Source organism: Lycorma delicatula, chromosome 2 (genome assembly GCF_047948215.1).
Source record: "Lycorma delicatula isolate Av1 chromosome 2, ASM4794821v1, whole genome shotgun sequence".
NCBI classification, from domain to species: domain Eukaryota; kingdom Metazoa; phylum Arthropoda; class Insecta; order Hemiptera; family Fulgoridae; genus Lycorma; species Lycorma delicatula.
Window position 1 is genome coordinate 26,618,208 of NC_134456.1, and position 13,373 is coordinate 26,631,580.

The 13,373-nt window shown below is 27.3% G+C and overlaps 1 protein-coding gene across 1 annotated transcript; it reads left to right on the forward strand.

The window, feature by feature from the left end:
* The first annotated feature begins 5,971 nt into the window (after nt 1-5,971).
* On the forward strand, nt 5,972-7,390 carry LOC142319853 (UBX domain-containing protein 4-like). Its single transcript, XM_075357526.1, has one exon. The coding sequence runs from the start codon at nt 5,972-5,974 to the stop codon at nt 7,388-7,390; it is 1,419 nt and encodes a 472-aa protein (XP_075213641.1).
* The last annotated feature ends 5,983 nt before the right edge of the window (nt 7,391-13,373 follow it).

The window sequence follows — 13,373 nt, forward strand, 5'->3', positions numbered from 1 at the left end:
TTTTGTACAAATTATTATTTAATTACTATAAATTAAGATGTATAAAAGTAGATTATATAACATAAATTATTATAAATTATTATTATTTATTGTTACTTTTCTTATAGAACATTCGCTTCAATGGAAGTTATAATAATTCATTAGTAAACTTGTACAGAGTGTAAAAAATAACAATGAAAGTATTAATTTTAATATTAAACATTATACGAACTTATTATATAAAACTTATAAAAATGAGTTATTAAAAATTTAAACTTAAAAAAATGAGTTAAATATTTTATTTAACCTATTTAACTCATTAGTGCACTTGAGTATAAAAAAGTATAAAAAATAACAAAATATTTTGAAAAAAAATTGGACCCATCGTGCATATTTTGAGAACATCAACAAGAAGAATTAAATAAAAATTGTAGAGTACATTTTTTGGTAATTATTTTATTATAATCACAATCGCATATCATAATTAGAAAAGAATTTAACCCATTCTCGTGTACTCTCTGTAAAAAATGTCACTTTTCCTTATTTTTATAAAGTTATTCAAGGTAAAATTTTATTAATATAAAATTGTATAACGACAGAAAAGTGATCGGGAAATAATATAACGTAACCCTTAATTTTATAATTTACTTTTAATGTTTAACTCGTAGAAGTTGTAAGACTGGTACAAGTAGATTAGTTAATCTGTGAATAAATAAACGAATCCTATTTCGTACGGGTTAATTTCCTCACTATTAAGACAGAATATTTGTAATCCGAATTTAGGAGAACCAATCCTAATTTATTCGTAATTTTTTATTTTGGATCCTAATTTATTCCTATTACGCTTACAGACTGTACACGTTTATATTTCAAGCCTAAATTTCATTGGCCCCATTCGACACCTTATTTTAACCCGTTTAAATAAGGTGTTTAATTTTGTAGATAAGGTCAGCCTTATCTGAATCTATCGGGTGAGATATTCTTCCGAGTCATAAATGAGAACACCTTGAACAACCTTACAGAACAATATGCCGAAGAAATAGGAATTTCATACAGTTCAAAAGCGATTTTTAGTCATTTTTTGAACATGAAACAGGTGGCGGCCAAATTTATTCCAAAACTGATCAATTTTCACCAAATACATTTAATAACCATTGCTTAACTAATGCTTACTGAGGACCCAGACTTGCTCAAAGCATCATAACAGGTGACGAAATGTGGATGTGTGGCTACGACATCGAGGCAAAGGCTCAATCGTTCCAATAGAAATATTCTAAGGAGCCAAGACAAAAAAACATGCAAAATCTAGTCAGATGTGAAGGTTGTTCTATCAGTTTTCTTCGACTAAAATGGAATTGTTCATCACGAGTTCCTACTGCAAGATCGTACAGTCGATAAGTAGTCTGTTGTTGCTACATTGAATACTGATTAATTAAAATAAAATGCGATTGGATATAAATAATCAGCAGTACCAGTAATAGTTGTGAAGCTGAATTTTTGAGTATCAAATGTTGCCTCATAAAATGTAATTTTGTTCAAAATAAAAGGCATAATATTTTAGCAAAAATATAAATTTGAATAAAACTAATATTTGTGGAGATGTAACGTACTGAAAAATAAATATGGCCACCGTTTTGTAATTTGCAAAGGTATGCAAGTCGTGATTTTTTGCTAATTTTAATATAAATGTGATTTGTTAATTGCCATTTTTCCTAAGGATACTTTTTGTTTAGTTTTACAAGTAGAATCCAAAAACGTATAGCCAGCCCACCACTTTAGAAATATTCTGTACACACACACACACGCGCGCGCGTTTATTTTTCATTTACCTAGCTAATCATTTTTTAAATTTATAATGCTTTGTTGTCATAACTTAGGCAGTTCATATCACGTAAATTAGCAATCTAAAATCTTATTTCGGTAAAAAAGAAACAAAGAACTACTTTTTATCATAAAGATAATGAACTATATTGAAATTCTGAAAAAATAAATCCCATTTTAATCTTTTCCATAGCCATATACAATCTGATCATTTCAAAATCTTCATTCCATGTTTCTTTGTTGAGATTGAGTGAATCAAAACTTTTTCATTTTAAAACATTAGATAGCTAGTCATAATGTTTCTTAATTAGTACTCTTGTCAAATAAGAAATTTTTTTTAAGATTGCTATTGCAATATTATTATAATTGTTATCTATCAAGGTCCAGAAGTGGTGTATGATGTTTAATAATTTTTAAACCTTTCAATGAGACAGATGATTTAGATTTTTTTAGATATTGTTTAATGATGCTTTTCATATTTTTCTCAGTACAAAATTATGATATTAAGACAGAAATTAATGGATTTTATCTAAGGTATAGATAGGTAGATGACATTTAAACTAAGGAACCAAAATATACATAAAATAAACTGTTACATAAAATTTGTTTTATTGAAACATCTATCAGAAAATAGCACAAAATCTTATTGAAAATGATATAGAACATTAAATTAATATAATGTCATTTTAACCCCTCTTTCTAATACCTTCATGATCCAAAATATTAGCATCTGTAAAACATTTGTGGTAAACTAGTGTAAAATAATTTGACTTAATATGTAATAGCAAGTTTTAGAATGCATCAACATTAACTTAATATGTGTGTAGAAATTATTATTTTCACTTTAGTTTATGGAAAAGATACAGCTTTATTTTGCAGGTGTAGGATGAACTAATATTCAAAGAACCATTATAAGAAATAATCTTCTGAGCTGAAATGTTATCACACAGAGTGAGGATCAGCTAGCTATTGGTGCATGCTTCAGTGAAAACACATAATACTTGATGCAAGTGTCAGAAGATTGTGTGAAAAACTAAAAATTCAGAATAAATAAATTTTTTTTAAATTAGTTTTTTATTCATTTATTAAGATAGAAATTTATTGCTATAATCTGTTAACACTAGTTGATTTTTGTGGTTAACTTGTTGTAAATCAGTTGCTTAATAGCTGATCTTTTAAATCAAAGATTCTGAGAGTCAAATCCTAGTAAAAGTTAGTACTTTTATAGTACTAATCAACTGCAACAAATAATTAATTAGGTTAGGTTCAGCTCTTTATGATTGCGGTTGAATTTTTCTTGCTTCGAATATCCGTGGTTATTATTGCAGTTTTTATTAATAGTTCTGTTACTTTTTTGTTTTATTGTTCAAAACAAATAACTCGTAATTTGTTTAGTTTTAATTTTTTTTTTTATTTGTATCATTATGTAAATTTTTATTAATTTTCTATTTTCCAAACCCAAAATACATCATTAAATGAATAAATATTAATTTTTAATGGATTTGATATGTTTTTTTGTGACTTTGGGGTGAGGCACTTCAACTAAATAATTACCTAAAAATTTATGTTCTTTAAAATCATCAACAGTATACTTTTTCTTAAAGGTGAAACTTGTGCTGGTCTCCATCGCATGAGTGGAAGCATCTCGGTCTTTCATCTACAGGCCCTGGGGTTTGAATCCTGATCAGGCATGGCTTTTTCATGCGCTACAAAATTACAATTTCATCTCATCCTCTGAAGCAATACCTAATGTTGACCCTGGAGGCTAAAAGAAAAAAGTCCCATTACTAAACATGAAACTTACTTATAAAAAATACTTTACCTGTATCTGGGCCAGTTTTCACTCTATTACATTTCTTTAGAGATTGTGCTTCCTCTTTCTTTCTGTGGGGAAGTTGAAGGGCAACATTAGCCTAGATTCAAGTTTTAAAACATTCTCCTTTAAAATAATATTATAGATATTTTAAAAATTGTTATATTTCCTCTATTCAGTTGAGTTAGACTACAATAAATGAGTAAATGAAAGCATTCTGTAAAATATGTAATAATAGTAGACTCAAATATTTAATAGCTTCTTCTTTTTTTTCATTATTATCTTTCACTAGACTGTTTTAATGAATTCCGTAACTATTATTTTGTGTTGAATTGTAATTTCAATATTTTTATTACATCCTACATCTTTTATTATTTACTTTATGTTTTGTCGATTTTTAACTCCAACTTTAGATTCTACCTTCTATAGCACTTTTCATCACTCTGCCTCAAAAGAATAATTATATTGGTGATTCATCTTTCCGCATTGTATATTATTATTTGAAATAATAACATAATCGATTAATAATATAATTTAAAGTAATTACAGTAGTTGTAATTACTAATACTAAATAGTTTTTCTTTGAAAAATATTAATCATTTTTACTGTAATAATTATGGAATTTTTATTAAATTTCTACAATTATAAATTATTATTTTTTAAAAAATTATGACTGGTTTTCAGTGTGTCTTTAATTTCATTTTCTCATTTAAATATTATGTTAATATGTTTCAAGTTAATTAGTAATATATATCTAGCAATAATAAACATTAATATGAGTTTCTGAAACAATCCAGATTTAGAAATTACTATTTTACTATATTCAATTGTTTATGGAACATTTTATTTTACTGTTAACTTATTTGAAAAATATGATAAAAAAATGTTTTTTTTTTTTTTAAACAATAATAAACTTCATTTCACTGTGTATTTATTATTTTCTACAGCTTTCTTCTTGTTGAATTTAGGCAAATGACAAAGAGTATTAAACAGAAATTTACATGGGATGGTGTTCAGGATGTAAAATTAATTGTGTTTTTTTACCACTGGTACCATAGTTACCAGGTGTTAACCATTACTAAACATGTAAATATTTAGTGATAAATAGTGGTTTATTATTTGAAGTATTTTTAATGCAGATCTGTAATAATTAAGGAAAATGAATATCATTAGGTGAAATAATGTCTAACATTTGAGAAAAATCTTATCAACTTTTAACATTTCAGGTAATTTTAAATTTTGATATGTAAACTATTTAATTTTGATATTATTACTTTACAATGCAAAATTTCATACTGCTTTGATAAATTTTTAATTGAGCTGTGTGATAAATATATTTACTGAACCAAGTTTGGTAAGCCAACTAGTACATTACTAATTTGAACTAGTTTATTTGAATCTGATGATAAAAATACAAAAAAATGCTTTCTACCTTTCAGTACCAATTTGTTGTTTCTAATTTATTTATTTATTTAATATTATTTATTGTTGTCATAAATACTTATTTCTATTTTGTACAGTCTTAGTTATTCATTTTGTAATATTGACACTTTTAAAACCATTCTTAATACAATCTAATTATTATAGCCAGTGACAGTTACTTTACAACCTATAAATGATGTATCTTTCTCCAGATTCTGTAGAAAGAAAGATATTAGCATAATCTTGTCTGTATAAATACTACTGTTTGTTATATTTTTAGCAATGTTCATGTACTGATTGCATTGATTAACTTTAAAACATTTGATGTTTTTTTAAACAAGATGTTTTTATAATTTAGGTAGCTTAATTTACACATTGAATAGCAAATATTGATTGCAAGTGAAGGTTTTAAACAACATACCTCCAAATTGCAAAGTATTTTTTTTTACCAACATTTTTTTCTTTTTACTATAATATTTATTGTCACAAAAAAATTGTTTATTCAATAGGATTGTTGGTTAATTTATCAAATCTTGACTACTGAAATTTAGCATAATGAAATTTGTGAACTACTATTAGTTTAGTTTTTTGATTAATACATTTCAAAAAAAAAAAAATTAATAAATAAAAAAACCACATTAACATTTAATTAATTATATTTAGAAATAATCCATTTAGAAAGAAATCCTGAGAAATTTTATCTACCTTTTTAATCATAAATTTCTGAATTATAAACATCTTGGTATGCAAATTGTGGGTTATTTTGTTGAAATTTTACTTCAATAATCTAATTAAAATACACTGATTTTATTGGTATTAAATTAATAATACTAATATTAGGTAAGCACCTAAGCAAACTTATAAATTCTAATAAAAGTTATTTCTTAAGTTTTTTTTTATTTTCAGGATACAGAATATGCTGAATACTTTTACAAAATGAAATGGTTTGAAGGTTCTGTTAAAGAAGCTGTGGCTAAGGCAAAAGAGAAAAATTGTTTTCTTATTGTTTATATCGAAGGGTATGACAAATCATCTGAAACAATGACCTCTGCTATAAATTCTGATGATATTTCTCAAATTCTAGAAGGCGAACACTGTGTAAATCTAAAATTAAAAATTGGTTCAATCGAATACTATCAGTTCATCGATGTATATAAATATGTTCCTATACCTAGTTTATTTTTTATTGGCGCAAATGGTGTTCCGCTTGCAGTAGTTCATAATTCATTAGATGAAGACGTACAGTCTGTGCATCAACAGTTACTACAAGTAATATCACGACACAATGTCACAAAAAGTAAATTTAATTTAGTTCCAATTAACAGTAATGAAGCCAGTGTTGAATACAGTGAAACTTCATATGACGGTTCTACTACGAGCGAACAATCTGCACTGACCAGAATACATGAACATGAAGCTGTGATTGAAAGCATTAATTTACAAACAAAAATCAGTGAAGCAAAAGGAACAGAAAATATAGAGTTATCAACATCCAAAAGTACTCAGTGTGAAAGTAATATAAAAATAAAAGTTAATGAAAATGGGGTAGAAGAACAAAAGGATGAAAAACAACTGAAAACTCATCGAAATAAATTTGAGGAAGAGAAGAAAATTTTATTTGATAAACAGCATGAAAAATCTGAAGATGAACAAAACAGGCAAAGAATTTTGAATGAGATTGCACAAGATAAAGAAGAGCGGTTTTTACGACAACAAGAAACCAAAATTATCAATCAAGGTATTGGTAGTGAAAAGCAAATTAATTCTAAAACAGAGTCATTTACTGCAGGCGACAATCAGACTTATATCCAGTTTCGTAAACCTGATGGATCAACTCATACGGCTACATTTCATAAAGAATCTATCATTGATGACCTCCGAAGATATGTGACTTATAATGTACCTCTTAGGTTTAAGAAATTTGATTTAGCAGTAGCATTCCCACGTCATGTATTTACTGATGATGAGAATAATAAAAGCCTTGAAGAACTTAATCTAATCCCAAATTCTGTTTTGCTAATCTTACCCTCTGGACAGAATTACAACACAATGTATAGTAGTTCACCGACAATATTAGAGAGAGTATCTGGTGCATGTTGGAGTTTAGTATCTCCTGTTGTCTATTTTACAACATGTGTACAAAATAATATAACCAAAATATTTCCTCAGAGACAAATAAATTCTAATGAAACACAGATTGAATCTCAGCCTGAGTCATCTGCAGCTGCTTGTTTATCACCGCCTCAAGACACTGGTTCTCAGAATAAAGATATAAACTTTTCAAATGTTGAAAGTGATGCAAATAAAACAACGAATTCAGTGAATGTGAACAGTAAAGATAAGAAAACTGAGTGAGGAAATAAGTAAGACATTTTCAGATTTATATTTTTCCATTCTACACTACAAAAATTATGTTAAACCTTAAAAATATTTAATACAGTTTTTTGGAAAAAATAAGTCTTTCTTAAATATGTTCAGGTTTTAGCATTGATTATAACAATATGATTTAGGTATTGTCATAACAATTCATTACCTTATAAAGCATTATAAATATGTATATTTACATTTTTTTTAAAAATATAAATATATTTATTATAAATTTCATATAAAATGTATAATTTAATGAAAAATGTATGCCATTCTTTAGTTTATTTTTCTGAATAATATTACACTTAAATAATTTTAATTATGTAATGTTTTTCTAAAAATGGGTTATTTTATTCTAGCTGACTGAATTTTCTCAAATACCATGTTTCCAAATTAAATTTAATTCCATTGGTCACTTAACTGATTTGAATATTACTTCTCTTCCTCGCTAATCTGCAATCCTTTAATCTCTATATTTTATTACATCCTACATCCTTTATGATCTGTTTTTATACATTAGTCTATTAGTCTTTATCTTCCACTATTTTTACCTTGTGTATATGTCATTTATCATCAAACTGATGAAACCTGTCTTAATAAGTGATCCACCAACTTAGTTAGTTGTCTCTTTACACAATTCTATCAAATATTCTCTGATTCATCTTAACAGCTCTGTTTCAAAATTTATCAATTTTCAACATCTGACTGCAGTAACACATTTCAAAACTTTTATTTTATTTCTGTTTTTCGTAATATTCATGTCATGTCTCATTATAAAATAATGCTACATATCATTCAAATATTTTCAAGGATTTCTTTGTGATTCTTAGATTTAATTCTAACAGACTTGCCTCAGCATGGACGCTCTCCTTGCTTAAGCCAGCCTGCTTTTGATGTCTGCATGTCTTAAATAATATTCATAAAATTCTCTCATGTCTGGTGTATTAAGTTTACCTACCATAATAGTAATATTAATATTATTCTCCTATGTTTCATTAACTTGGTTTTATTTGTATTTTTCTTAAAGATGAATAAATAAATCTATTCCTAGCAATAAATCTATTCCTTTGGGAATTTCTTTTTAATTAATTTTTGGTTTATGTCAAAAGAACAATTTCATAGATGAATATGTGAAAGATTTTATTTTTTCTCTTTGATTTAAAAATTAATCTGCTGTAAAATTTGTCTTTAAATTCCTTTATTGCTTCTTTAATTTACAAGTTGAGATGTATTAGGCACAGACTACAACATCCCTGTCTTATTTAAACTGAAACAGAGCTTGTTTTTATTCATTTTCTACCCTTATCTCTGCTATCTGATTTTTGAATATACGTTTTTTTCCCAGTGTTAAATCTTATTCCTTATATGTAGATAAAGATCTTACTCTGTATTATTTAAAGAGTGTTTTTCTTTTAAAAGTGAAACATTTTTTTTCCATTTTAGATAATCATGCTTTTTCCAGATGTTGTTGCCATATTGGTGACTTTATTAATTGTACTATGTTCTCTTCATTTCCCTCCATTAATTACTTTTACATTACTCTATTAAATTTTCATTTCCATACATTTCAATTAATATTTTTTGTTCTAATTTTAATGAACTACTGATAAAACTTTTTTCAAATGCTTGAAGTTTCTTTTATAAGTATAATGCTGACAGAAAGGGCATTTTGTTGCAATCTTATTTTGTGAAAAATAAACATAAATATGGTACTATATTATAAAATTTAACTGATTGTGACTCAAATCAAGCTTAAAAATGCAATGTACATTTATGAGTATTTTGTGAGTATTATATAAAATATGATTTCACAGTAGAAAGTTTCATATTTACAAATAAGTGAAATTTTGAAAAATTTCTAATTGGTCAAACAGATTTTTAATTTTGAGGTATTGTTAAAAAGCTTTTAAACCAATCTAATGAAAAATAGAAATTATTTTTTTAAGCTGCTGTTTTCATCTTCCTGGGTATTAAGGAATTGGGAGTATTAGTAATAAATTGGCAATTGCTTTTATATTTTTGTAGGTATAAATTTACTGTCTCAGGAGTATATGTCTGCTAGAGTGTAATGTTTCTACCACTTTTATGACTAAATTCTAGCTTCTATCACAATTAGATTGCAAGATATATGAGAACAATGAAATCCATTCTTAAGCTGTTAAGTGGGGTTTAACAAGAGATAAGTTTTTATAAAAAGTAGGCTTTCAAGAGCTCCTGTGGTGAATTTCAAGCTTCTTTTACAGCATGTTCTCATATGTGATTAGGAAATACAATTTTAGAGCAACTACTGCATGCTGATACATCAAATCATATGTATATATTTTGGTAATATAGTAGTCTTACTTATCTGACATACCATTGCAAAAAAAATGCATCAATCAGCAACAAGAAACTGCAAGTTGTGAGTGTAGTTTATTTTTTGTTGCTCCCGACTCTACTACATGGCACACCTGTCTACTTTGACTCACGTGTCTGTCATTCAGTGCATTGTATTTTATCATTGTATGCGGATCAGTTTCGTTTGTTACTGTTCATGCACATGTGCCTGTGTCTGTATGTGAGTAGTAAGGGTGATGATTTGGAATATGCTTTATTTTCTGACTTTAAATTCTTGTAAAGTAATTCTTACTTAACATTCTTTTTAAATAATTTTGATTTTAAAACAATTTCTCACTTTGAAATTACATAATTTACAATTGACACTTTGAATTCTTATGATCAGCAATTGCTACTTTAATTTCTAACTTTAGTGTATATATCTTTGAATTCTTGGAGGCCCCAGATTCCCCTTGATAATTTTAATCCAGTTTTAGTACTCCTAAGGTAATGTATCAATTATTCCATCTTTCTCTTCCAAAATCAGCCTTTTGTCATAATCAAACTGAAATTTCTTTGTGATCTTTTTATTTACTAGATTTTTAGTTTTTACTTCTTGTTATTTGATTATAAGTTAACAGCTACAGATTCAGTTTCTCTTTCAACAATTTTGTGCATAATATTCATATGCAATATTTTTAAATTTGTATAGTTCAAAGTAAAACTTTTTATCTTGCCTTTCAAAGTTGTGCAAGCATAACTTTTAGGGCCTGTTGAAAAAATTTAGTTATATAATCATCACCTCCTAATTCATCGGTCCACTCACCAACCATGCAATTGGTCTTTATTGTATTTTCACAATCATCAATATACATAACTGAATATGTGTCATAGTACACTATTCATATGTGTCATAGTACTATTCTCACCAAGTTTGTCCAACATATACACTCTCATTCTTGCATTAGATACATTAATAGTTCTAGGATCTCTATAAAATGGTCTTTCAAATTGTAAGTTATTTGTACTATATTATCATTTAGTAAAGTAAAATTTGTTTAGTCCAGTTTATTTTCTAAAAGCATATTATAAAATTCCAATACAACAGACATATTAGGTTTGATTCATATTTAATGTTTCCCGAAATATCCCATAAACTATTCAGGCAAATCTTTGATACAACTCTCTTGATTTAGCTCAATTTTTTCAATATCTAGTTCTATTCCCAATTTATCTTTAATATCAAGTACATAATCTTCTTTTGTTTTGTATTCAGTCTGCCAAGCTGCAAGTTCGAAGTTTAATCTTCATAAAATCTCATACATATTCTTTGAACAACTCGTTGGATTTGTTTTTAAATAACAAAGTCTAGTATACTTCTAATATCTTGTAACCTTTCTCTAAAGCCATACTAATCTCTATGGTCGTCCAAGTTCTTGTGATCTTCTTAATGCTGTCTGGATGTAAACATCTAGCATTATTATTTTTAGTAATATATTTTCTACATAAAGGAAATAACTTTTCTCCTTTAATTGGAAGTACTTTACATCTAACAATATGGAACCATTCAGTATCTTAGGGTTAAAAATTTTCTCTGCATTACAGACGGGATAATAATCATAATATTGAACCATAGGATATAAGCTGCATACACCTATGTATTTCAATTTCTTACCTATTACTTTCAATTTACTCATGTTTGTTTTTCCACAAAAGAATGCATCTCTAGGATCAAGGGGTTCCACAATCTTATCCGTTACTTTTATTCTGTTATATACAGGAAGCAATCTACATTCCCAAATCTCTCTATACTGTAACCAGACTCTAACTGTTTTGTTCTCTCATTAGTATTAACAAACAAGTCATTCATACTCATCTTAAACATAATTTATATTATCTGGATTGCAACATTTTACACAGCTATGCCCATAACATCTTGTTATGACAAAGAAGATTGGATGTGCATCATATTTGGAATTAATTTTTTGTTTGTCTTTATAGCTCCTAAACAAGGCAAACATATTGAACAATAATTAGGATCAATAATTATTTAATGAATGCAAGGCAATATGAGTTCTGTGAAGCAACAAATGAGCTCTTTGAGTTGCAAGTGTAATAAATCAGTTACATATAGATTGATAAAAAATTGCTGTATTGTGACAGATGGATTGCCAGAAAAAGAAAAAAAATTGCAAAACTAATTTCTGAAGAATGCCTAGAAAAAATCTTAAAGAAGATAGAGAAAAATTATTGAAGTCAGCAGTGGTAAATGTCATCAAATCAAAGAGTTGCAATAGAAATTTTACAGATGGTAGGCAAAGCACTACAATCATAATACTTTTGTCAGAAGCTATGATTTTTTATTTTTTAGAGTCTTAAACCTCTAAATATTTAAACTAATTAATCATTGAGAATAAGGAATTTTTTATGATTAACAGAGAACTAGAATGAAGAGGATTTATATGCATCTTTCTCCTAGCGGTGGAGTGGACAGTTTGGAGACAGCTTCCAAAAACAAGTACATACTTTTTTGAGTTAAATTTTAGAAAGTGAAGATTTCAAAGAAATTTCTAAGAACCCAACTTACATCAAGGTATTTTGATAAGTGGTATTTTGATAAGATAAGTGGTAAAGTGTATTCTCATGACATCCTTGTAGGGCTTCATGCAACTAACTTTCATTGTTCATGCAGTTGAAGCAAATTTTTATAAATTATATTTTGTTTTATATTGTAATGGAATGTGTACTGAGGGTTATTATTAAAGTTGAACATTTGAATGGTATTCATCAACTTTATTGATCAACTCCAGGTCAGAAGTTATGCAAAATCCTAAATTAATCTACTGCATACTAGAAGGAGGGGTCCTTTCACATGTGCATATTACACCAGACATAGTGTATGCTGTACAGCACTGTTAATTGCTTCCTACATCACTCTGACAAGGGGGGTAGCTGTCAAAAAATACTGAAATGGTTCTTCTGGAAGGACAGTTCTATGTAACCGCCCTGTAGAATGAATGTACATGTACAACTGTCCTAATAATATGACTAATTATTTTTTTTAATAATTTTTGTACATCTGAAAAAAATTTTTATGTGCTTTGTGGTGTACATTATGTTTTATATCAGCTGAGCTAGCATTTCTTGTTTAAGCTTTCTAAAATTTATTTCACTGAATTTTCCTTTATTTCAAAAGTTCTCCAAGTTGTGTATTTGTTTAAAATATCTACAAACTGATTAGGGTTTTATTGATAAAAACTGACTTTATGTGGTTTGTAATGTGAAAAAAATCAGAATTTACAGATGCTGTACTAAATGAACCTAACTATCAGCAAGTAATTCTTATTAAAATAGAATGGTTTTATTAGTAACAGTGCTTTTTCTTATTAATACATTCTAAAAAGTGCTGATTGTCATTAGCAATGTTGATAAATGTACACAAATATACATTCCGTATACCCAAACCTTTTATATATATATATAATATATACATGCACACGCACATGTAAATGTGTGTGAATATACACATAACACAAACACACATATAATGTAGATGTGCTTTTATAAGTATATACATAGATGGATACAAAATTACTTTTTAAATTTTCTTTAAATTAATTGACAAAAAATTTGTTGTGAAAAGAAAACACTCAAA